The sequence below is a fragment of the Gossypium raimondii genome, chromosome 1 (genome assembly GCF_025698545.1).
Source record: "Gossypium raimondii isolate GPD5lz chromosome 1, ASM2569854v1, whole genome shotgun sequence".
NCBI lineage: Eukaryota > Viridiplantae > Streptophyta > Magnoliopsida > Malvales > Malvaceae > Gossypium > Gossypium raimondii.
In genome coordinates, this window is record NC_068565.1 from 9335198 (window position 1) to 9362729 (window position 27532).

Genomic DNA, 27532 nt, shown 5'->3' on the forward strand with positions numbered 1-27532 from the left:
AACTATATATAATATTACATGCACAGTCACCTAAAAACCCATCAAAACCAACGGTTGACATCATTATGTTTCCCACTTAGGAACCAATCAGTTCCAACGTAATTGAACTAGAATTAAAACCCAACTATTTGCCATTCAGCCACTAAAAATTTTAGATTTTATAGTAGAGGTCACCAAACCTACGATTTCTTTCAATTAACACCCTATTATTTTTCTAAATTTCAAACCTCTATTGAAAACCGAGTGTGACAAGTCCAATATATTATGTAAGCCCAAAATATAAAAAATTAAAGAATGGGCTTAAAACTAATTGGATTTGTACAGATTATTATAATGGCTCAAAATCATAATAGATTTATATATTTTAAAACTAAATAATAAATAATAAAATAAAGAAGCCCTAAATTTTTTTCTTCCCATCCTCAAACTCAAAAACAAAGTCTGGGTGGGTGCCACTTGACTCCAAACCATCTTCTATTCTCATTGATTTCTTCGATTTTTTTTCATTTCATCATTTAAGTCTCAAACTTTCTTATTTTTAATGTAGTGTTTGTTACGATGATATTAAATTAGTCTTATTTGTTTTTTTAGTTAAAAGTAAAGAAAAATAACATTACAATGATGTTTTTTCATGTTTCAAACTTATTTGAACAAAACAAAAAAAATGTAAAATTTTCAGTTAATTCGGTTATCTGCCAAAATTAGTCAAAATTATTTCAATCTTTTAAAAGATTTAAAAAAAAATTGGTTCGGTTAATGATTAAGACTTTTATGGTTTTGGTTAATTTGATGAATGGTAATTCGGTTCGATTAATATCCGAATTGACCGTTTGAACACCCCTAGTTTTGAGAGTATTTCGGAACAATAAATAATTTCATGAACCGGTTTAGACTTATGTTGTCTTGAGTTTTATATATTTACTGAAAAACATTATAAACTTGGGATTTAACCAACCTCTTTTGTCATTAGAGTCAATAGGATTTCAAGGGTCTTGTAAAAAATTACGAGTCATTGCCTCGATCAACCTCTTTTGTCTCTGTCCCTAGTGCAAATATTATAAACTTGGGATTCGAGATGTAGGCGTAGGGATCACAATTCATAATGCAAATTCGGATATCCACTATTTTTTATCTATTTTATTTTGGAAATTCGAATAATATTTATATTTAAATTTAAAATTTAAAATTATTATCTACAATTATAAATTTTCAGAGTAGGTGCAAATAAATGTTTCAGATATTTATTATGTGAATATACATTTACTTATTAGGATAAGAGATACAAATTTGAATATCTAAATCAGTTGTTTACGTCAGTTTACTATAAATTCAACTTGACTGACTAAAGTTGCTTATATCCTTACACAAACAAATGATTGCAACTCCAATAGTTAGTCCCAACTTGTTATAACCACTCATAGGGTGCGAAAATACAAGGGAAAATAATAAAAATAAATTAATCAAATCAGCACAACACTTGCTTAGAACAATGCATCTCCCGTGCGTATTGGTTGCCTATTTACAGGTTTAACATGACTGCCTATTTGATTCTTACAGTCCAAGATAAACTCTGATTCTTCGTTATAATAATCATAATAAATAATCTTATGCGTTTGAGATTGAGAAAATCTTTCACCAAAAAATAACTTTTTCAACCTGTAATACCCAAATTTTTACCCGGCCCACAATAAACAAGCAGTCCATTTTTTTACAAACAGGCCTATAGAGCCCAAAACCCGAAATACAACAGGGGCCCAAAGCTCAGTGGCCCAAATCATTTGCAAAAACCCTAGGGTTTCTGAAGAAGACCTTTGCGCCGCAGCCGCAGCCATCACCAAGTCGAATCTTCACGATCTTCACCTGCAAACACAAGAAAGGAAAGAAAATCAAATCAAACCAAATCAAATCAAGCAGATTTCTTGTTTCTATTTGTTGTATTTTCATTCGGCTATATAAAGCCATAGACAATACTGTAAACAGACCCCCGATTTCGAAATCGAAAATACAAACTACGACTTTCTTAATATCAAGAGCAAAAAAATTAAAGCAAAGGTTGATACTTGCAATTTTATTGTTACATATATTTTATTTACATACGAATAAAATAGAGAAGAGAAGGAAAGAAACAACCTGTATTTGGGAGCCTAAACCGCCGTGTGCCTCTGAGGTAGCCGTCTCCGAGGAAATACGGTCAGAAACCGAAAGGTTTCTCAGGTTTTTGAGGCGTCTCTCCTTTTATTTTGAAAGTTTTAAGTCCAGATTTGGGTAAAGGGGGTCGAGAAGGCTAAAAGGGGAGTTTTTTTTTCCATTTTTCGGCCACCGCAGACGGTGGTGCCGGCGCCAGAGATCGGCGGCCAGCGCGGTGGCCGACGAAGGGCTGATGACCGACCAACCGGAGGCCGGTGCCAGAGGTTGAGAGCTTTTTTGAAGGAATTTTTTTTTAGGGATTAGAGAAATGAAACTTTTCTTTAAAATTTTGGCTTAAATAGCCGATTGAAAACAGCGTCGTATTGAGGGGAGGATCCGCGCGTCGACCCGACCCGGACCCAGGGATCCGCGTGTTTTTCATGCGGAGGGGCAAATTGCATTTTTGACCCCTCCGCCTTTTAATGAATTTTCAATTAGGTTTTTTTATGTTTTTAAATTTGTTTTTAAATTTATTTTTCATTTCAATTTAATCCTACTGGAACGGCGCCGTTTTAGAGGAGAAGGGAAAATTTCCCTTCCAGCCCCTCTATGTAATTCGCGCATTCAATTTAGTCTTCTAGACTTTATTTATTTGCGAATTTACCCCATATTTTTTACTTGTAATCCAATTTAGTCCTTTTTTCATATTTTCTTCAAAAATTAATTTTTTTGATAATGCAATTGTTTTTATCTTATCTTATAATTCTTATATGTAATTATTATTATGTTGTATATATGTTTTTTTTTAAAAAATTAGTATTTTTCGCGTACTTGTATTAGATATATACTTGTTTTATTTATTTAATTATCTTTGATATTATTTATTTCAAACCTATGTATTTTTATGTGTACTTGTATGTATTTTTGTTATTTATCTTAATTATTCGCTTATTAATTTATGTTTGCATATTTTTGCTCATTTATTTAATATCTTTTGCATGTCATTATTTATATTCATTTGTTTGTATTATTTCTATGCTATTATTGTATTTGTTATCATTTTTATTATGACATTTGCACATATAAAATAATGTTACATCATTTTATTTAAAAAAAATTTAAAAATATAATTTTTTTTTAAAATTGAGATAATACTCGTATTTAGGATTGCTCAAGGAAATTGAGCCCTAACGTATTGGGTTCCGATTTTTTTAAAAATCTAACAATCGAGGATTGCTCTTTAAACCAACTAAAAACTCATTATTGGGAATTCAACACGTTGTGTCCTAACGTATTGGATGTGACGCATTGATTTCTCGAAATGAAGATTTTTTTTAAAAAATAATAAAGGAAATATTCCGAGTTTGGAGTTTTGAAGGAATTGTGCCCTAACGTATTGGGTGTGATTTCTTAAATCTCGGATAAGTGGATTTTCTTTTAAAGTAAAGGAAATATTCCGAGTTTGGGATTTTAGAGGAATCGTGCCCTAACGTATTGGGTGTGATTTCTTAAATATTGGATAAGTGGATGTTCTTTTAAAGTTTTTTTACACTAGTATTTTGGCCCAATTCATTTTTGGGGGAAAATTAGAATGCTGTGTCCTAACGCATTGGGTGTGGTATCTTCTTTCTCTGAAATAATAAGGGTCTTAATACGTAGCCTTGTAAGTTTTGCTAAAGATTACATTTTTCCAAATTCTCGACCTTAAGACACTAATCAATTAACTAGGTACCAATTTTTTGGACGTAATGAGGGTGCTAATCCTTCATCATACGTAACCGGCTCTCGAACCCGTTTTTCTAAAATTTTTAAACTAAAGTCATTTTTAGGTGACCCAATCACACCTTAATAAAAGATTGGTGGCGACTCCCAATTTTTTTGTTTTTTTAAAGTCGAAAAACTAAAATTTTTGTTTTTCAAAAAAATGGTTTCGACAGCTTGGCGACTCCACTGGGGACTAATTTTTTTTAAAAAAAGAGAGTCGAGCCACAAAGTTGATTAATTTTTGTCTTATGGTCGAGGAAAATATTGTTTTTAAAAAACTCATGACATCCTTTCGCATTCATTATCTTATTGCTTAAATGTTGTTTGCATTATACATTTCATGAGTTGAACAATTTTACCCTTTTAAGTGGGAGTGAGAAGCTATGCCTTCGTGAGGTTTTTACCTCCGTGTAGGATAGTGGATTGCTTCCGGGATACATCCGTACCTATGTCTTTGTGAGATTTTCATCTCCGTGCAGCCATAGGGAAATGTATTCCCCTGAACCGAACTCGATCCATATGAGCCTATAATGGGTGAGGATTGAGGAATCTGCTGGTTCGGGTACCTTTACTCTAGAAGCCAAACTTCATATAATGAACCTTAGGAATCCACCCTAGGTAGAATTATACTAAACCCTAATAGATATCAAATTAGGGATCATTACTATTTCTTGATTATATCTTGTGTTTCTATGTTATACTGACTTTTGGTGTTTTATTTGCATGACATGGCATTTCATTTCATCATAAAAGACTTCAATCCAGATTCAATTGCTAGATAGAAGGCTTATCATGGAAAGAGGGTTTCTTGATAAAGTGAAGGACAATACGGCTGTTCGAACTTGGTCTGAAACAACGCAGCAAGAAAAGGGTGATAGTTTGGCTGATGGGCATGTATCGGAGTTATGGGACTTTACGCATATCAGTGTAACTCAAAATAATTTGCAAGAATTGAAGGAAATCTGGGGTCAGTGGAGTGATGAGGTTAGACAACTCTTTTATGATAATTATGGGGATCTGCCTTATTTGCTTGATGTGAAGGTAGATAAGCATTTGTTTCAAGCCCTTGCCCAATTCTGGAATCCTGCTTACAGCTGCTTTACGTTTAGGAAGGTCGATTTAGTGCCTACGATAGAAGAGTATATGACTTTACTCTGTTGTTCAAAGTTTCAAGTGGACAGGGTCTATTCGAGAGCGGTAAATGTGCCAACCTTTTCCAAGAAGCTGATGAGTGTAACAGGAATGAGTGAGCAGTGGGTTGTCGCACGAATTAAGCAAAAGGGGATAGTAAGTGTGTTCCTTGGAGAGGCTTGAAAGATGCAATTCTCACACACCCAGAAGTAAGGAAAAGGTTAGATGTTTTTGCTTTAAGTATATACGGCGTGGTTGTCTTCCCTAAAGCCTTGGGGTATGTTGATGAAACAGTCACTGATTTATTCGACCGGCTCGATAAGAAAGTTACACCGATTCCAGTAATTTTGGCAGAGACTTTCAGGTCATTGAGTGCATGCCGGAAGACGGGCGAAAGTAGATTTATTGGATGTGCACAGCTTCTACTCGCGTGGTTTCACAGTCACTTTTGGAGGGTGGATAAGGTTTCGTATCAGATTTTCTCTGAAAATTATTCACCACTAAAGGAGATAGTCGCTACGCCCAAGAGAGACGACATTTCGAAGGAGAAGTGGATAGCAATTCTTTAAATTATTCGAGAGGAGGACATTGAGTGGAGAGCTCCTTGGTTACTTTCAGATGAGATCCTGTATAGGTGTGGTAGTTTTGATTGGGTTCCTTTGCTAGGGGTTTGGGGAGCTACTGGATACGCCCCATTATTGGTGCTAAGGCAATATAGGTCAAGACAATTTATACCGGTGACCCAAGGGATAGCTGATTGTGAATTTTCGTACAAGGATGATGGTTATAGAAAAAACATTCAAGAGATGGTTAGTGCGTGGAAACAAACTCGCTGAATGAAGAGGCTAGCTGTGGGACCAATGAAAACTCCTGAGTATCATCAATGGTGGGCTAGAAGGATTAATGATAATACACCTAAGTTAAATCAAGAAGAAATCCAGTCAATAGAAGAGCATTTGCGAGTCATTCCTTCTGAGTTGGAAATCATAAAGCAAGATTTTGAGAGGAGAAATGCGGATTTGGAGAAAAAGATAGAGCAAATGGAGGTGGAAAAGACAAACTTAAGATTGGATATAGACGTTCAGAAGCTTGAAAATGAGAAGTTAAAGAAAGAGAAAAACAAGGCTGAGGATGAGCTGAGTAGTCTGAAGACGGATTATAAAAAATGCATTTGTCAATGAGAACTGCTGGGTTGGCAAAGACTTCAGAATAATGGCGAGCAGAAATTCAAGAAGAAAAAGACAAAGCCGATAGATGGGAACAGAAATGTAAGGAGATGCAGAGACGAAATGAAATCTTAGAAAAGAATTTGTCAGAAAGCCAAAGGGAAAAAGGTGAACTAAAGGATAGGGTGGTTGTGTTGGAAGGATGTCTACGTCAATATCGAAATCGAAATTTGGCAAAAGAGTTGAAAGCTAGCTTGAGCAAGATTGAAGAAATGAAGAAAAGAATTGAAGAGTTAGAAACGGAGCTGCAAAATTATGAGATCCAGATCAAGCACTTGAAAGCAAACGAGAGTCATAGTAATGAACAGCTTCACCACTTTCAGAGTCAAGTTAGAAGCAAAGATCATCTTATTGAGGAAGCTGTGGTCCAGATTCGAGAAGTAGCTGATCATATACAGACTTTAGCAGTGCAGGCTGACACGCTGAGTGTGAAATATGAATTAGAGTCGGTTCGGGGGCAGGAATTGGCTTTGTTACTTAGAAAGATTAGAGTTCTGGGTACTAGGGCAAAGTCTTATTTGTAATTCACTTTATGTAAAGGAATTTAATTTCTAGTAAAGTTTTTTTTATATAGAATTGAATCAAAATTGACGCATTTTCTGCATTCATTTCATGCATCGCATTGTCTCATATGCATTAATAAATACATTAACGGATTCTAATTAATTCAAATCACTCCTCAGTTATTCTGGAAACCAATCAACCTACCAAACACTGCTACGGTACTCGATCGAAAACTAGAGACATGGACCAAAGGCTAGAACAGTTCCAGAAGGAAATGCATGAGTAAATGAATGAGCAACTAGAGAAGATTTAACAAAAGATGATGGATAAAATAATGGAATCTCAGAGGAGTATGATGGCTAAGTTGACTCAGTTATTGACTGGAGGAGTTGACAAAGGGAAGGGCTCGGTGCTCAACATTGAAGAATGAGACAACGAGGGACCTGTTTATTCCTCAGGACTTACTTCTCAACAAGTGGGGATATATCCGCGCAAATCCTCTGTCACTATCAAGCCTCAAGACGATACTGAAACACCAATAAACTTTCAAGCTAGAGACAAGTTGGCTATCCTAGACTTCGACGAGACAATCGAGAAAATGAATGGTGAATTACCGAAACAGCTCGAGAAAAAGTATAAATGGCTGGAGGAAAAACTTAGAGCGATAGAAGGAACTGAGAGCTACCATGGAATTGATGCTAGAGAATTGAGCTTGATTCCAGGTCTGGTACTTCCTCACAAGTTCAAAATGCCAGAGTTCAAGAAGTACAATGGGACTAGTAGCCCCGAAGCCCATATTACTATGTTCTGTAGGAGGATGACTGGATATGTTAATAATGACCAGTTGCTGATACATTGCTTCCAGGATAGCCTCACAGGGGCTGCATCCAAATGGTACAATCAACTGGGCCGTACCTAGATTAATTCATGGAGAGATCTAGCACAGGCATTCTTAAAATAGTACAGCCATGTGACTGACATGGTACCTGATAGAATTACTCTACAGAACATGGAGAAGAAGCCTGGTGAAAGTTTCAGGCAATACGCACAGAGATGGAGGGAGGTTGCTGTCCAAGTTCAGCCATCTCTTCTAGAAAGAGAGATGACGATGCTTTTCGTCAACACATTGAAGGCACCATTTATTACACATATGTTAGGAAACGCTACTAAAAGTTTTTCCGACATAGTTAGGAATGGCGAGATGATAGAAAATGCTATCAGAAGTGGAAAAATAGATGCTGGAGAAAATAGCAGAAGGGCAGCCTCGAAGAAGAAAGAGAACGAGGTCAACAACACAAGTTCATATTCAAGACGATTCTGATAAATCACCGGGAAAAGTGGTCATTAACCAAAGAAGGGTCATCAAAGCAGAGATCTGATACAAGATAAAATACAGAGAAAATTCAATTTACGCCAATCCCAATGACGTATAGGGAGCTATATCAGAATCTATTCGACGCACACGTGGTTGCCCCTTTCCACTTGAAACCTCTGCAGCCTTCATACCCCAAGTGGTACGATGCAAATGCACGGTGCGACTATCACGCGAGAATGGAGGGGCATTCTATAGAACACTGTACGACGTTCAAAAAGTTGGTGGAAAGACTTATAAGCTTGGGCGTGGTTAAATTGGATGATTCACCCAATACAGAAAATTCGTTACTTGATCATAACAAAGTGAACATGATAGGTGGAAGCCTGGGTAGAAAGATCAAGGGAGATATATCAGAGGTGAAAATTCCTTTAAGGTGGATTTGGAAAAATATGGTAAAAAGGGGATTGATCATCCCGAGTTCAGAGAGAAGCTTCGAAAAGGTGGAAAATTACTGTGATTTCCATTACGATGAGGGACATAAAATCCAGGAATGCGCAGAATTCAGAGCCTTAGTTCAAGACCTGATGGATAACAAGGAGATGAAATTTTATGAAGAAGTTAAGGAGGAGGGGAGCATTTGCACATCAGAGTCTTCGAAGGTTTCAAGAGGAGTGCAACCTGTGGTCATTATCTCGCGACCCAAGAAGGAAGATGTGAGAACACCAGCAATGCCAAAGATTATAATAAAGAAACCTGCAGCCTTTCCTTACCAGGACAGCAAGAAGGTTCCATGGAGCTACGAGTGCAATACAACTGTCCCAGGAAAAGAGATTGCAAAGAGCCAGTGTGTGAGGGCCAATCCAGCATCTATGAAAGAGGCCATACTAGGGGAGCAAAAAAGGAAAATAGCTGAGCTAGTGAAGGAGGAAGAAGCTGTAGAGTTCCTCGAATTTTTAAAGCATAGTGAGTATAATGTCGTTGAGCAGTTGCATCAACAACCAGTCCGCATATCTGTACTATCCTTACTCTTGAATTCAGAAATACATCGAAATGCGTTGATGAAGATGCTAAATGAGACCTATGTGTCCAAGGATATTTCTGTCAGTAAGCTAGATCGGTTGGTCAATAATATTAGTGCTGATAATTTCATATTTTTCAACGATGATGAAATACCTCCTGGGGGCATGGGATCTACCAAAGCTTTGCATATTACTGCACGATGCAATGGGCATATTTTGCCAGTAGTATTGATTGACAATGGATCAGCTTTGAACGTACTGCCATTATTCACACTTCACAGACTGCCCATAGATAGTTCACACATGAAAACGTGTCAAAATATAGTAAGGGCATTTGACGGTACAAAAAGGAAGGTCATGGGAAGAATTGAGATACCCCTATTGATTGCCCCAACAGTCTATGAGGTAGATTTTATTGTGATGGACATCAAACCTTCCTATAATTGTTTATTAGGAAGGCCATGGATACATTCGGCAGGGGCAGTACCGTCATCATTACATCAGATGTTGAAGATAGTGTCAGATTGTCGGCTAGTGAAAATGACATTCTGCATTCATTCATGCAGGTCTAGTTAGGAGCAGTTGATGCATTTTGATCATGACATCCTAATCTTAGGCATATTCAGGTTCATAAAATGAATTATACAGGTTATGTTCCCCAGAGAACAAACAGAAGAAAACCGATAATCCTATCTCCCTGAAGTTGCAGTGGAGCAGATTAAAACCTTGGATCTTATTTCTCTGAAGTTGCAGAGAGCAGATCATATCTAGTCTTATCTCCCTGAAGTTGCAGTGGAGTAGACAAAGTAAGCAAGTCTTATCCTCCAGAAGTTGCAGTGGGGGCAGACTGAAGATGGAAAGTCTTATCTCCTTGAAGTTGCAGTGGAGCAGATTAAAGCCGATAATCCTATCTCCTTGAAGTTGTAGTGGAGCGGATTTAAACCACAGATCTTATCACTCTGAAGTTGCAGAGAGCAGATCGCATCTAGTCTTATCTCCCTGAAGTTGCAGTGGAGCAGACTAAGCAAGCAGGTCTTATCCTCCTGAAGTTGCAGTGAGGCAGACTAAAGATGGAAAATCTTATCTCCCTGAAGTTGCAGTGGAGCAGATTAAAGCTGACAATCCTATCTCCCTGAAGTTGCAATGGAGTGGATTAAAACCTCAGATCTTATCTCTCTGAAGTTGCAGAGGGCAGATCGCATCTAGTCTTATCTCCCTGAAGTTGCAGTGGAGCAGACTGAAGAACGCAAGTCTTATCCCCTTGAAATTACAGTGGGGGCAGACTAAACATATCAATCTTATCTCCCCAACGTCGCGGTGGAGTAGGTCGAGACTCCAATTCCTATACCTCTGAAGATGCAGTAGGATGGAATGTGGTTTCTTGAAGAAGAAGATCACCAATATCCAGCGTGCCCGGGTAAAAATTGGTCATTTTTAAAGTCTTTGCTCCGTTCCTGTTACACGACAACGAGCAAAGAGGGGCAGCTGTAATACCCAAATTTTTACCTGGCCCACAATAAACAAGCAGTCTATTTTTTTACAAACAGGCCTATAAAGCCCAAAACCCGAAATACAACAGGGCCCCAAAGCTCAGTGGCCCAAATCATTTGCAGAAACCCTAGGGTTTCGAAGAAGACCTTTAACGCCAACATGCACCATCACCAAGCAGAATCTTCACGATCTTCACCTGCAAACACAAGAAAGGAAAGAAAATCAAATCAAACCAAATCAAATCAAGCAGATTTCTTGTTTCTATTTGTTGTATTTTCATTCGGCTATATAAAGCCATAGACAATACTATAAACGGACCCCCGATTTAAAAATCGAAAATACAAACTACGACTTTCGCAATATCAAGAGCAAAAAAATTAAAGCAAAGGTTGATACTTGTAATTTGATTGTTACATATATTTTATTTACATACGAATAAAATAGAGAAGAGAAGGAAAGAAACAACCTGCGTTTGGGAGCCTAAACCGCCGCGAGCCTCTGAGGTAGCCGTCTCCGAGGAAAGACGGTCGGAAACCGAAAGGTTTCTCGGGTTTTTGAGGCATCTCTGCTTTTATTTTGAAGGTTTTAAGTCCAGATTTGGGTAAAGGGGGTCGAGAAGGCTAAAAGGGGGATTTTTTTCCCTTTTTCGGCCACCGCAGACGGTGGTGCCGACGCCAGAGATCAGCGGCCGGCGCGGTGGCCGACGAAGGGCCGATGACCGACCAACCGGAGGCCGGTGCCGGAGGTTAAGAGCTTTTTTGAAGGAATTTTTTGTTTGTTTTAGGGATTAGAGAAATGCAATTTTTCTTTAAAATTTTGGCTTAAATAGCCGATTGAAAACGGCGTCATATTGAGGGGAGGATCCGCGCGTCGACCCGACTCGGACCCAGGGATCCGCGTGTTTTTCATGTGGAAGGGCAAATTGCATTTTTGACCTCTCCGCCTTTTAATGAATTTTCAATTAGGTTTTTTTATGTTTTTAAATTTGTTTTTAAATTTATTTTTCATTTCAATTTAATCCTACTGGAACGGCGCGTTTTAGAGGAGAAGGAAAATTTCCTTCCAGCCCTCTATGTAATTCAAGATTCAATTTAGTCTTCCGGACTTTATTTATTTGCTAATTTACCCCATATTTTTACTTGTAATCCAATTTAGTCCTTTTTTCATATTTTCTTCAAAATTAATATTTTTTTGATAATGCAATTGTTTTTATCTTATCTTATAATTCTTATATGTAATTATTATTATGTTGTATATATGTTTTTTTTAAAAATTAGTATTTTTCGTACTTGTATTAGATATATACTTGTTTTATTTATTTAATTATCTTTGATATTATTTATTTCAAACCTATGTATTTTTATGTGTACTTGTATGTATTTTTGTTATTTATCTTAATTATTCGCTTATTAATTTATGTTTGCATATTTTTGCTCATTTATTTAATATCTTTTGCATGTCATTATTTATATTCATTTGTTTGTATTATTTCTATGCTATTATTGTATTTGTTATCATTTTATTATGACATTTATGCATATAAAATAATGTTACATCATTTTATTTAAAAAATTTAAAATATAATTTTTTAAAATTGAGATAATACTCGTATTTAGGATTGCTCAAGGAAATTGAGCCCTAACGTATTGGGTTCCGATTTTTTTGAAAATCTAACAATCGAGGATTGCTATTTAAACCAACTAAAAACTCATTATTGGGAATTCAACACGTTGTGTCCTAACGTATTGGATGTGACGCATTGATTTCTCGAAATGAAGATTTTTTTAAAAAAATAATAAAGGAAATATTCCGAGTTTGGGGTTTTGAAGGAATTGTGCCCTAACGTATTGGGTGTGATTTCTTAAATCTCGGATAAGTGGATGTTCTTTTAAAGTAAAGGAAATATTCCGAGTTTGGGATTTTAGAGGAATCGTGCCCTAACGTATTGGGTGTGATTTCTTAAATCTTGGATAAGTGGATGTTCTTTTAAAGTTTTATTATACCAGTATTTTGGCCCAATTCATTTTTGGGGAAACTTAGAATGCTGTACCCTAACGCATTGGATGTGGTATCTTCTTTCTCTGAAATAATAAGGGTCTTAATACATAGCCTTGTAAGTTTTGCTAAAGATTACATTTTTCCAAATTCTCGACCTTAAGACACTAATCAATTAACTAGGTACCAATTTTTTGGACGTAATGAGGGTACTAATCCTTCATCATACATAACCGACTCCCGGACCCGTTTTTCTAAAATTTGTAGACCAAAGTCATTTTTAGGTGACCCAATCACACCTTAATAAAAGATTGGTGGCGACTCCCAATTTTTTTATTTTTTTAAAGTCGACAAACTAAAATTTTTATTTTTCAAAAAAATAATTTCTACACAACCCACTCAAACACGATTTCAATTTCAGCTTTTAAGGAAAAGGTGGAGAACATGCACAAATCACATTTGCTTATTAATACATCACAAAATAAGACCCTAAGTCAAATAAGCATAAATTGCCTCACTAACTTGACTGATATACGTATATTCTTTATTGCTTATTAATACAAAATTAATACATCACTATTGCTATTAATTTATAATTATTGATATATTATCATAATTATTTAATTAAATCTCCTTTTGAGGAAACATTGGGCATCTATATTTAGCTAATGATAATTTATAGCCATATATGGGGTTGAACTTATAAATGCACTTACATTATTATAATATACTAGGAGAAAGCTTGGCTCTCCCATGAAAGGAATAAAGACAAGTATATTACTATTAATTGACAATTAATGACATTGCAAGAATACCATATAAAATATGTGAGGTAATGAGTTCAAAAAACAAGTTCAAAACCTCAGTTACAAAGACAAAACCATGATAAGAAAAATTGGTGCTCGGTCGAAAAAAAAATTTTACAGAATAAATGTCGATTACTTTGCAGATTTTATTCACCGAATATTCATATAATGTATACCTCGAGCTTATTACATGTATATATATAGTGTTTTATGAACAATATGTGGTCTCATTTCCCACAATTGTTGTACCAATCGGGCATGGGCATCGATGAAGGAATTGCATTGAGTAGCCGAGAGTATTCTTCTTGTGTAGCGTTGATCTCTTGATCTGTCACTGTTTCTTCTTTTCCTTTGAATACCCAATCAATAGAAAAGAAACAAAATCAGAATAAAAAAAGAGATGGTGACATTTATAAGGTTCAAATGTTAGTCTTTTCTCTAAATGGTTCCCTCACTTTGCTAATCTTGGACAATTATATGCATATTATTTACCTTATTTGAACTTCAATTACTAATCCCTATCTTGCATCCAAATAAGGCTAAGCATGATCAACATTTAGTGGTGCCTACATATTGAAAAACATGCCAAATGCATATTTCATGGACTGACCTGAAGTTAAACCATCAGAGCTTGTATTGAATCCGTCCAAACAACTCTCCCGCCGCAGAATGTCGTTGTCGCCGGCCAACAGTTGAGCCTCTTCCAGCATATCATCCAACAAGCCACCCCCACCAAAATGGATACTCAAATGGTGGTGGTTGTTTTGATCATTACTGATATAGTTACAATTCCCTTTAGTATCAAATGTAACTTCTGAAGTCCCATCTAAGGACAAGAATTGGTTCGAAGGGAGATCGTCGGTTTTTGACGTGTAATCGAATCCCGGAGTCGATATAAACTGACCGTTATCGAAATTCTGATGATCAGCGAGGATCCTTGAAGATGAAGCAAGATCAAGTGTGACTGGATCCAAGGTATATGAAGGGGAGTAGTGTGGGGATGTCAATGGCGTACTAGTAGTAACATTTGGTGCAGCATGGGAATTGAAAAAAGATGTTTTCTGAAAGGGAGGATACTGTGACATAAAGCTGGAACTGGTACTGCTACAGCCGCCATTGACAGAAATACTGTTATTATGTCTTTCATTGTTGATACTTTCACTTACATCAGGTCTAAAGCGCTTATAACGCATTGGTGTCTGAAGAGGAGGGGTTGCTCTAGGGAAAAAGAAATCAGAAGGAGATTGAAGAATAGCATTATTAGTGTTGATGTTATTATTACAAGTGTTTGATGTTGAAGAATCAAAGAGAGGGAGAGTTGAAAATGCAGGCTTATGGGGAGATTGAAGTGGAGACACAGGGGTTGGTGTTGAAGGGGAAGAACTTGGAAGTGGGGATGGACATGGTGTTGAAACTGCACTTGCACTATGAAGAGGTGGTGGGGTTTGTGGGTTGTACAGAACGTGGGATGATGCTGAACGTGGGATATGGAGAGGGTGTGCTGGTGTTAAGATCGAGCCGTGGAGAGTTGTCGAGGACGACGGGTTTGGCGGTGTTTGGAAGGAGAAGGAAGACGTTGACGTGGCTGTTGGGGACGGGAGAGGTGTCGACGGCAGTGATCGGTGCTGGTTTCGTTGGTGTTGGGAATAGAGAGGTTGGATTTCAGGAGGGTAAAGTGGGAGGCCTTGGCGTTGCCTTCTCTTCACTCTTGTGTTCCAATAGTTCTTGATTTCATTATCTGTTCTTCCCGGAAGCTACATCATAAGCAAACAAAAGCAATAATTAATAACAGATAAATGATAACCAAAAGTCTGAAGATTGGTAAAAATTGATGAAGAAAAAAGGGATTTGATCTTTGATGATGAGACTATTATTAGAAAATTGTGGGGTTTTTTTATAGATAATCAGTTCAAAACTGAAACAACAACAACAACACTATAGGAAGTAAATTAAACAGCTAGACGTGTTCCTAAATATATATATATATATATATATATAGCTAATTATATGTTGTCAATATTCTAAAAAATATGAACAAGAAGAAAAAATAGCAGGGTTTAAGTGATTAAAATTCTTGAAAGTTACCCAGATTACGAACAAAATGCAGATTCAAACTGATATAATCAAAATGATAACTTTTAAAATCAAGAAATTAATTAACAAAACCATAAATATAAACTGTTTTAGAATGTAGAATTTGAATTTACCAACAAAGACCATGCAAGATCGGAATGACAAACAGTCTGAAACTCCATGGAAGAAAATTAAAAAAAATAAAAAAGAGTTATTAAACAAATTATACCTGAGTTGCCATGCGAGCCCATTTGTTACCCATTTTAGCATGCAACTCAACAATAATCCTTTCTTCTTCAGGTGAAAAGGCACCTTTTTTCAAGTTAGGTCTTAAATGGTTAGCCCATCTTAGCCTACAACTCTTCCCACAACGTGCCAATCCTGTATTCTTTTGTACTGCATTCCAGTTCCCTTCACCATGAGTCCTCACGTAATCCGCCAACACTGCATCTTCCGCAGCCGTCCACGGCCCCTTTTTCAACATTATACCACCTTCTCCGCCACCGTTGTTGGAACCACCACCCTCGTTTTGTGTAGTGATCTGGTTGTTTCCTCCCATCATCATCATCTTCCCACGTTATATACTAATTAATAATTTAATATATATATATATATATATACACGTGAAAAAGAGAGCTATATCTAGTTATTTTTGGACCTTTGGTGGTGTTTAATGGAGGGTTTTGGGAGGTGTTTTCAATTCTTTTCACCTTCTCATTCGTTTAAAAAAGGAAGAGGAGAAGGGAAAAGCAAAAATGAAGAAGCAAGAAGAAAACTATGTGATGTTTTCTTAAAGGTAGGTTGTTTTGTTATAAGAAAAATGAAGAGAGAAGGGACAAAGAAATCAAGTCTTTGCCCTCATCAAAATGAAAAGTAGAAATGAAGAAACTCGAGATCATAAGTCTGGGTTTTGTTCTTTGGAGACAAAGCTCATGTCAGAGGCAAATAGAAAGAGGGTTTGGGTGAAGAAAAAAGGGGGGGCCTAAGCTATACCCTAAAAGGAGGGTTAGACCCACAAATAGGCGGCTTTCGTTTTCATTACAAAGAAGGTTTACAGCTTTTCCCCTCTGGTTTTTCCCAATGTTTTTTGACAGTCTAGAAATGGCTTGTCATTATGGGTTTTCATACACGTTAAGGAATATAAACTTAAATAGAATATATTCTAACTTTGAGGTGGATTTTTTGCATTCGGGAAATATTTATCTCTGGTCAAAATCAAAGGGACAGTAAAAGGTTTTGACCCTCATTAATCATGATACAATGTTGATTTAATATCTTATTTTAGCTTATATTATTGGACCAATAACCCTTTTAAGGGTCTTTTTAGTTACATTTTCTTTTTACAAAGAAACCCTTCATTATTAAATTCAACTTGAAATTGATTTTATGTGTTATTTTCAGTTTATTAAATATTAATAATGTAATAACAAAATTCAATTTTATTCTAATAGCAATTTATTAATATTTGTGTTTACTTATTTTGGTTATTTAATAAATTATTTTTAAGTTTGTGTAATTATTTTAAGTAATCATTATTAAAGATAATTAAAATTTGTAAAATATTTTAATAATTTGAAATCATAATTAAAAGTAATTCATCATACAGCATTAAAAACTTTGCATGTGTACAATATAAGAGCGACATGCTTTTCTTCTTTTAATCTTTACAAATTTGATGGAAATAAATTAGTTATATTATTATTATTATTATTATTATTATTTTAAAATTTAAAATGACAATTTAAGTAGTAATCGGTTAAACTTAACCAAAATTTGAGAATATTATTTAATTGTATTCTAAAATAATAAGAAATAATAAATTAAAGAAAAACTAAAAAATCCAAATTTTGAAAATGTTATTCAATTGTATTCTAAAAATAATATATAATAAATTAAAGAAAAACTAAAAAATCCAACTTCCTAAAAATTACAATAATATAATATTTAAAAAAATAACTTCCTAACAATAAATAAAATTTAATTTAATTTAATTTAAAATAAAATAAATAATAATATTATAAAACCATTTTAAATATTCTCAATCCCTTCTTCCACTGCTCATACTCATCATTATCTTCAATTTTGTTGTCAATTTAGTTAATATGCAATTACTTCTCTTTTCACATTTGTTGTTTCATTCAACTTCATAAAGAAAAATAAAACTTTTATTTGCATAGAATCAATTTTTTATGAAAATGAAATTCTTTCCTTGACATTCTATCTTAAAATAAATAAATGTATAATTAAAAAATTACCTCAATTACATGTTTATAATACTAGGCTAATCACACCGTGAGTGAAACAACAAAAATTATATCTATAAAAGATTTATTCAACAATGTTGATACACGATATCAATAAGGAAGAGATAAAGAGGAGAAGGTGATGATTACAAGGAGGTCAGTTCACTTGTGACAAGTGAACCGTCAGAGTTGGAAGCTAAGAAAGAGGGGATGCTAAGTAACAGAGGGAATACTTGGGGAAAAAAGGGAAGATCCTTCTTCCTCATGTGTTGGGGTATATCTAAGAGAGGTCCCCTTGTCATGTAGTGTTGACACACACTTACAATATTGATGGTAGTTTGCTCATGTGGTTGGCTAGGTGGTAGGTCTGTTACATGTCAATCATTGCCATGCATAGTAATGTGGTTTTGCTTTGACATTCTCCTTATTGAGGTTGCATAAAGTTATTATGCCCTGGTGGTCCCATTTGAAGGCCCAAAAGGGGTGGTTGCTCATGCATGGTCCAGCAGGAGGGTCACCATAAAAGGTATTTGATCAGGGGCCATTCGTGGGTACCTATTTAGGCTTTTACTAGGTCACTCATTTTTCTGCCATGTGCCCTTAATGGGGAAGGTTATAACAAACAATAAATCCTAATGGAGTGGTAAATGATTTTAACATTCATCAACATTAGGGTCGATTCTTAGACATTTGACTTATTTTAAGTAGTGGTTTTTAGTTGATTTATATAAAAATTGTATATGAAAATATGAAAACATAAAATATCACTATAATAATATTTATTACTTTCTTTTCTTTTTTTAGCCAGTATTAGAATTTTTATTAAAGAAAAGACAATGGTATTACAAAACAAACTACATAATAATTGCCAAAAGCAAAGAATAAAAGTTCTTGCAAAATGAACATTGCAAAACAGTACACATAAAGCCACAATGAACCACAACAAACAAATGCCAAAAACAATGAACATGAATCACAATCATCATAATTCACCACTAGTCCCAAAATACACTAAGATGATAAGTTTAGCTTCCATCATAGCATTGGCCATCCCATTTACCTCTTGCAACGTATTGAAAAACATCACTTTTAATGTTGGCTTGAAGAAAGATTGTGAGGGATATTTAGCACAAAAAGCTTGGAAACAAAATACCTAGTGACTCCAAAAACAAAGCCACAACACTAACCAAATGGTCTTTAAGCACACCCCTATGCATGGTTTCCCTCTCATTGCTTCAACAATGTTGGATATAATAAATCCAACTAATGGGGGAGAACATATAATGTCACACTTAGGGAGGTCAAAAAAAGATTTAACTTAATAAGCTTCGACCTATCGAATCATCTTTTTTAAATTAAGGGTAGGGCTCAAGGCAGGTTTAATTAACGACCTATCGAGCTCTAGCATTTTGAAAACATGTTTTAAACTCACTAAAACAAACTTCCTGTTTTAGTTAAAATTGAAATCGTTAATGGTGAAACTTGGATTTCTGAATTAAATAATTGTTTTAAAGTATTTTCCAACTTGTTTTTGAAGAGATTAGAAATTGAGAACTAATAGTAAGCTATAAGTACTAAATAAGAAACACTTTCACAATATTTCATAACCAAAACATAAAACAACAAAATTATGAACAAGTAAACTTTAACACTCCTAGTACATGCCACTTATAACCTAAATAAAAATAATCACAATTTATACTAAATTGTTGAGCAGATAGTGTGATCTCCAAAAATAATCCAATCGACAGCTCGAATCCGATGATCTACAAAGAAGAAAACCCAAAACGAGGTAAGCTTGCATTAAACTTAGTAAGTTTGTAATATACTTAAACTTTAACTTACCATAAAGGATGTAATTTAAACATTTTAGAAGATAATTCAATATCCTGGTCATGAGTTCATTAATTACCTATACACATTACAAGTCTTACAAGGTTAGTGAGTTCATATATAAAATATGTAACTTTATCATGTTATCAAACATATACCCAAAAACACATTTGGTAGATAAACTAACCATCACATACAAGGATTAAATCTGCAACTTACACATAATCTAAGAACCAATAGTAAAATTTAACATAAATGTTTTGTATTTTTTTTTTTACTTTAAACATGCATACGTCACTCATCTTGACTTGTAGCTCTCGTCAGACACCCATTTGACACTGGTCCAAATCATATGATCCCATCCCCTACCCCCAATATTGTGTAACACCGCTAACCCGAATCTATTGTCGAAACAGGGTTATGGAGCATTACCAGAGTTTACAGAACAAATAGACAGAAATTTCAAACATTTCATATCATATAGAATTCATGTCAAAAACCAATAAAAATCATACATATTATCTCTTACACGAGCCCTCGAGACCCAAATTAGGCATTAGAAACAAATCGGGACTATATCGAAAACTCAAAGAATTTTTCAAAAATTATTAAATTTTTCTTTTTTTTTAAAGGTGCAAGGGACACACGCCCGTGTGGCTAGGCCGTGTGTCTCACACAGTTAAGAGACACGCCCATGTCTCAGGTCGTGTGGGCATTCGAAATAGGGACACACGGTCGTGTCTCAGCCCGTGTCCAAAATTATGAGCTCTTTGACTTGGGTCACATGGCCAAACCACACGTCCGTGTGCCAGGCCGTGTAAATATACTGACTTGTACTCTTTAAAAGACATAGGGGACACACGGCCATATCACTTGGCTGTGTGTCACACACGGTTGAGACACACGCCTGTGTCTCTACCCATGTGGATGGAAATAAGCTATTTTATAAGTCATTTTTCTCACCCAACAAGGCATGTACCTATAGTTATCATCATACATACAAACAAGTCATATTATGGCATCCAAAACAAGTTAAAAACAAGCCTTAAATATACAATATCTTAACATACAACCAATATTCCTTTGGGCACCTCAGATGACAGATTATGAAATGTGTGTTCATGTATTCAATATATTCATATGTACAACTAACGTATATGCATAATTGTACCCAAGGTTTACCAAGATAATTTGTATGATTTCAAACCAAGTCACTTACCTACCAAAACATACCGTCTGGTGCCAAAATGTATTTTAAATACTAATATATTTAAATATATTTATACATTATATATTAAGATACCGATTCCTGATCAATTCATCACATCCTAAAACACATGTATATAAATGCACTTTTAGCTAACATTTTATCTTCTACCGTACAATCATAAACAAAATCACACATCAATCATATAAGGCAAATATGCACCAAACCAAAATGTGCCTAAACATAAGCCAAATAAGTGACTAATTTTAACAAAACACATATAGAACAACATTAACCAGAATACCTATACATGCCATTATAACCAAAATCAAAACTTCCAAAAATACTGATAGAACCGATAGATAGTGTGATATATCTTTGACAAGCTTCCAACTCGATCGAGTTTCCGATAATCTGGAAAGTAAAGGAAAACAACTACGTAAGCAATGAATGCTTAGTAAGCTCATATAAATTTTAATCATATCACTTCATTTTAAATATGAAATTTATACATATCAAGAATAATCCAATATTGGCACCGCAATACTCGTGAAGTTATATTCAATAACTCACAAGGTGAATAAATCCACAACATCATTTATACATATTATTCCTAGCATGGTAGGATTTTAAACAACTTTAACTCTTCCAAATGTCTTTATTTTCATTTGCATTTCTTTAATTTCCACACTCATTTCATATGCATAACACACCAGTCATAAACATATCATTCAACCATAGTCACAAACTAGTACATTTAAACATAGCCTTTTTCGAATTAATCACATGATAAGTCATTTAATAAGAAATTGCAAAACTTAAACCTTACCCCTCTTTCATGAGCACTAGCATATTTTCTCTTGAGTTCTTACCATTTCAGTGCATCATATAAATAACATATTACCATTCAACCAATAGCTTGGCACTTGCCTAAGCATCAACAACAACACTGGTTAGCGTACTTGCACATATTTCATATAAATTCAACATTGATAAATTTATTTTCTCGATATGTCACACTTGAATTTATTACTAGTCTCAACTTACATAATTTCCTTGTATCGTCATATCAAAAATATTCATATATGTACATGTCATGATACATATCATTCTCTTATCGTTTCTTCATAAACATATATCATTCATTTCATTATATCAATATATCATATACCATCATTTCCATGTATTTCATATAAATATCAAGAAATGTATGAACTCAATAATAATAAAATTTACATATACATATACTTTCCACATTTCGTGTCCATATAACATGTACAAATCATATCCATATATTTCAAATTTATTTTCGTAATAATTCGTCTTGAATTGAGATTATCTCATACTAGAACTTTGCCCGTTGAATCGTTCATTATTTGATAGATACACGGGTAGTACACACGAAGTGTACAATTCTGTAAACTGTCAATTCATATATAGGTATGTCATACGAGCATGTAATCGGGAAGCTCTTTCGAGCCATATAACGGGAAACTCATGTGAACCATGTAATGGGAAGCTCCGAAAAGCCTTTAACGGGAAGTTCAAGCGAGCCAATATCGAGAAGCTCCAGAGAGCCATTAACGGGAAGCTCTCCGAAGAGGAATAAACAGGAAACTCAAAAGAGAGCCATTAATTGGGGAGCTCGCAAGAACCATTTAATGGGTCGCTCGTGAGAGCCAAATATTAGGAAGATCATGAGAGCTAATAACGGGATGCCCTTTCGAGCTGTGGTGTGTCCGCAACACATACAGGACTACAACCAATTCGGGAACTTGTATCCATCAAATTTCATTTATTCATATGGGACTTAATATTTGTCGGACATTATCGGATATGTGAATGACTTTCATACATGACCATTGCACAATTCACATGCATCAAATTCAATTCAAACATATAAATATATAATTTAATTACATGAACTTACCTGGATAAATTGCAACAATACTAAAGTTCAGGGGCATTTTGATAATTTTCTATTTTTCTCGATTTTCCACCTGATCTCGATCTAAATTAATAATTTCATTCAATATATTAATTTATAAGATAAAACCATTCATTTCATGCAATTTATTCATTTTGACATTTTATAAAATACCTCTAAAGTTTAACTTTTATTCAATTTAGTCCCTGAACTCAAAACATGCAAATTTGCCATTTTAATACAAATCCAAGCTAGAAGAATGTTCATGGAATTTAATACAGTCCATTTTTGCAATAATTTCACAACAATTTAGTCTCTAATTGAAAAATTCATCAAAATTACTTAACAAAATACCTTTAAATATCAACCAATATCTCAAATTCATCATTTAACATCTAAAATCATATATATTCATCAATGGCAACATTCAAAATCTTTAACAGTTTCAAAATCGAAGGTACGGTTTAACTAGACCTAGTTGTAACAATATAAAAACATAAAAATTATTGAAAACGAGGATAAATTGAACTTACCTGCAGCAAAAATATGAAAACCAGCTTAAAGCTCTCCCTCCATGTCGGTTTAAGCAGAATGTAGAAGATGAATTGCATAGAAACATTAAAATTCAATTTGTTTGTTTTAATTTCAAACAATTTACCATTTTACCATTAAATCCTTTTATTTTATTATTTTCCATGCTTATGCCGCCTCATCATTTTAGTTTAGGTATATTTGCTTCTTAAGTCCTTCCTCTTTTATTAATCAAGCCATTTAATCTCTTAAATATTATAATTAGAAAATTTTGCATCTTTTTCAATTTAGTTCTTTTAATTAATTAACTATCTAAACGTTAAAATTTTTCAATGAAACTTTAATACCATCTTATTAACACTCCTTAAATATTTATAAAAATATTTACGGCTCGATTTATAGAAACAAGGTCCCGATACCTCCTTTTTCAAAACCACTTGAACTAGGGTTTTATCATTTGAATCTAATAATTCATTATAAGATATAAAATATTAATTCAAAAATATTTTTAAAATCATATTTGACTCGTAAATATTAAACAATAAGATTTACGAGCTTACTCGCTGGATTTGGTGGTCTTGAATCACTATTTCGGACACCACTAAAAAACGAGTTGTTACATATTGTATCAAAAAATGTATGCTTCACTCCTTTTTACAATATTTCTAGTTTTGTTCATGTCTTATTATCGCTTCGCTTATATATATATAATATTATGCAACACTCACGATGTGAGTGAAAAAAGGAATTTTGTGCAAGATATATTTAATTATTAAAATTTCATACAAAAGTCAAATGATGTTTTGGTTGAAATGATTAATTAAATTAAAATTTTAAAGATCATGGTTTCTTAAATTCAAATATTAAGATAGTAATATTTTATTTAAAAGATAAAAGATAAAAATACCCTTATATGAATATTTTTATTTTATAAAAATAATGAGTTTTAGTAATTTCTCAATTGAATTGATATGTGATTGATTCGTGGCGAAATTCGGATAAGTAAATATCAGTTTTTTCTTTTAAAATATCACGGTAGTTAATATAAATTATAAAATATAGGGTAAACTACTCTAGTAGTCACTCACTATTAATAAATTTCTTTTTGTTCACCCAACTATGAAAAATTTCAAAATAGTCATCCAACTATTCAATTTTGTCTTTTTGTCACTAGTTGGCTAACAAGGCAACTTTTAAAATTGACATAATAGCAACTTTAATCCTCAACAGTTATAAATTATGTTAATTTAGTCTTGATTCTAAACAAAATTAACTCTCAACATTTACACGTTTTGTAATTTACTTTTCTTTTGTAATTTTGCTTTTCCTTATGACATTGAGGGTTAATTTTAAAAGAATGAGAAAAGATGAAAATTATTATCTTGGATTTTTGAGTGTTTCTATGTTTTGTATATTTTTAATCAAGTTTAGCTGATAAATTTATTTTTTTAGCTTTTTAGGTGAAAGGGTCGCAAAGAAAAGTAAAATTGCAGAAAAAAAGATCAAATTACACAATGTGTAAATGTTGAGGGTTACATTTAGAATCAAGACTAAATTGACACAATGTATAATTGTTGAGGGGTCAAAGTTACTATTATACCAATTTTAGAAGTTGTCACCATTAGCCCGTTGGTGACCAAAAAAGAAAAAAGTGAACAGTTGGGTGACCAAAAAGAAATTTACTAATGCTTAAGTGACCATTTTGTAACTTTTCATAGTTAGATGATAAAAAATTACTAATAGTTGGATGACTACTAAAGTAATTTACCCTAAAATATATTACGCACTAATTACTTTAGGGGTTAACTATACAAATGGTTACCTAACTTTAAAAACTTTCAATTTAGGTATTATCGTTTGAAATTGTTTCTGTTTTGGTCACCATCGTTAAAGTTATAACGTAAAGCCTTTTTCTAACTAGTATAATAACATATTTAATCCTCAATACTTACATATTCTATTAATTTGATCCTAGTTCTAAATAATTTAATAATTTTAAAGTTGAGTGACAAAAAATGCAAGCATAATTGAATGTTCATTTGTATAACTACCCTTACTTTAGTTAGAATATGACCAGTTCGTACATTGAAAAAGGAAAATAGACTTACTAAAGTCTAATAAGATCAACCACCGAAACCAAAGTACGTTACTTCAAAGGAAAAAGAAATCAAAACTCTGGAATCCCTTGGTCGTACACGTTTTGGTTGGTTTGACACTTCAAAATAAATATATATATGGTCCTTCCAATATTATATATATGGTTTATACAATATAAACGTGTGCCTATGTTAAGCTGAAAATACAAAGTATAGTAATTTCTGCCAACCAACATTGACCATTGCCCCAACCATAATTTAAGATGCCATGCCATCGACCCTTTATAAATCTGTCGGCAAAAACCATGAATGATGAATGGTGAATGATAATACATCTTCTTCTTCTTCTTCTTCTTCGAAGCATAAACTTCTAGCTTCCATGGCTTTGCTGCAAAACATCTTCGGCTGCTTTACAGAATCTTCCGAATCCAAATATATTTGCCATGGCGATGTTTGTGTTCTTCGGAATCAGAAGAAACCTGGGAAGAAGAATATGATGTCGACCTCCACCAACAACAAACCAAAGCAAAGCAATCGGAATTTCCTCGCCATTCTTTCCGTTAGAAGAGCTTCAACTACCTAACTGTGGTTACCTATATCGTTCATATACATATATATGTACACACTGTAGAGGGATAACTTGTAGATTGTTTGATAATGGGTTATTGTTGTTTTATGTCTGGGTTGTTTATTTTGATAGCTAACAGGCCGCCAGACTTCTGGGAACAACATTAGATGTTTCTGAGTTCTGAACCGTTTGTTTCCAGATTCATTTGTTAGAAAAGTGTGCTTCAATATTCTTGATCTTTGATTTTGATAATTTAAGATTACTTTTATTTCGACGTAATAAAAGAAATACTGTAAAAGTACTCGCTCGTTAATGCATTGTTCCGCGCTGCCCGGATGTAAAAAATTTAATATATGTGTAATGGAACAATTTCGCCCTAAAAGATATTTTTTTATTTTCCATCACTTTGACATGTATAAAAAAATATTGTGACATTTCATTTTTTTATAGCATTTTCAACCCGGTCATTTTTTATATATCGCAAAGGTCGATCGCATCATTTAGAATAAAAAAGAAGTGTCACAAGAGATTTTTCAATCCATAATAAATATTTATTTTCTTTTTTTTTTAATATTTCTAACTTCGAACTTTCTTGATTCCCATCCAGATAAGAAGTTTCATAAACTGATCTATTTTTATAGTATGTCTCTTTAAAACGAAAGTGGAGTTCGCCCTTTATTATTTTTTCCAGTCACTCGTAGCTTTTCTGTTTCGTCGATTTTGCTCGGATCCACCTCTTCATCTGAAAAAAAGGAAGAAGTATTTTCTTCGGTCCCCTGTTTCTGGTTAGCCCCTCCCCCTTCAAAAATAGTTTCTATTTCTATGTTTCTTTCTTCCTCATTTTCCCCAACTTCTTTCGTTTCGGAAATTCCTTGGGCCTAGATTACAAACAAATAAAACAAAAATTTTAACCAAAAAATCAAAAGTCCATTGCAACAGTCCATTTACAAAAAAAAATATCAGGTCCAAATATAAAAACCTAAAGGCCCAGTGGCCCAAACTATTTCAGAATAGGGTTTTTGGCACCACTTCTCTCGCGCCGCCTCCTATCCCTTCACAACCACGCCACTCGAGGCCTTTCATCTTTGCCACCATCATCATCAACCACCACCTGCAAAAAAAGAAAAAAAAGGACAGAAGAAGAAACGCAATAACACACAAGAAACAGTATGAAACAATAGAAAAAAATAGAAAAATAATATTGTAATTCAGTTATAAAGAGCTTGAAAACAGATTGTAAAAGGAGGTTTTTTTGAAAAAATAGAATGCAAACTTCAAAAGTGACTCTTTTTTTTATCTGCTATTTTTTGTTTAAGAAAACATAAAATAAATAGAAGGTTTTTACCTGAACACTGCTTCGTATTCCACCATCAGGGTGGGTGAGGACGCCGTCTTCGATGAAGGACGGCTCCTTTCGGCGCATGACCTCCGAATCAGCTTCAATTCACTTAAGGAACTCGTCGAGAAGGAAGGTGCTGGACGCCTCTCGAAACCCAGGAAAACAGAAGGGTTTTTTGGTCTCTTTTTAGTATTTTGGTGGTCTTTTGGGGATTTTAGCCTCAGATCGGGGCTAGGGGAGATAAAACGGCTAAAATAGGCTTTTTCGTGAAATCTAGCAACCGGGAACGACAGTCACAGTTGCTGACGATTGGTGGCCACGGCGGATCGACGGTGGC

At 34.2% G+C, this 27532-nt stretch overlaps 1 protein-coding gene across 1 annotated transcript; it reads right to left on the minus strand.

Annotated features, from left to right (window-relative positions):
* Nucleotides 1-13567: 13567 nt before the first annotated feature.
* On the minus strand, nucleotides 13568-16019 carry LOC105780827 (transcription factor MYB97). The gene is made up of 3 exons (XM_012605350.2): nucleotides 15681-16019; nucleotides 13989-15132; nucleotides 13568-13727 (listed from the first exon to the last, which is right to left on the minus strand). Exons 1-3 carry the CDS (start codon nucleotides 16017-16019, stop codon nucleotides 13606-13608), a joined length of 1605 nt encoding a protein of 534 aa, XP_012460804.1. The 3' UTR covers nucleotides 13568-13605.
* Nucleotides 16020-27532: the final 11513 nt, after the last annotated feature.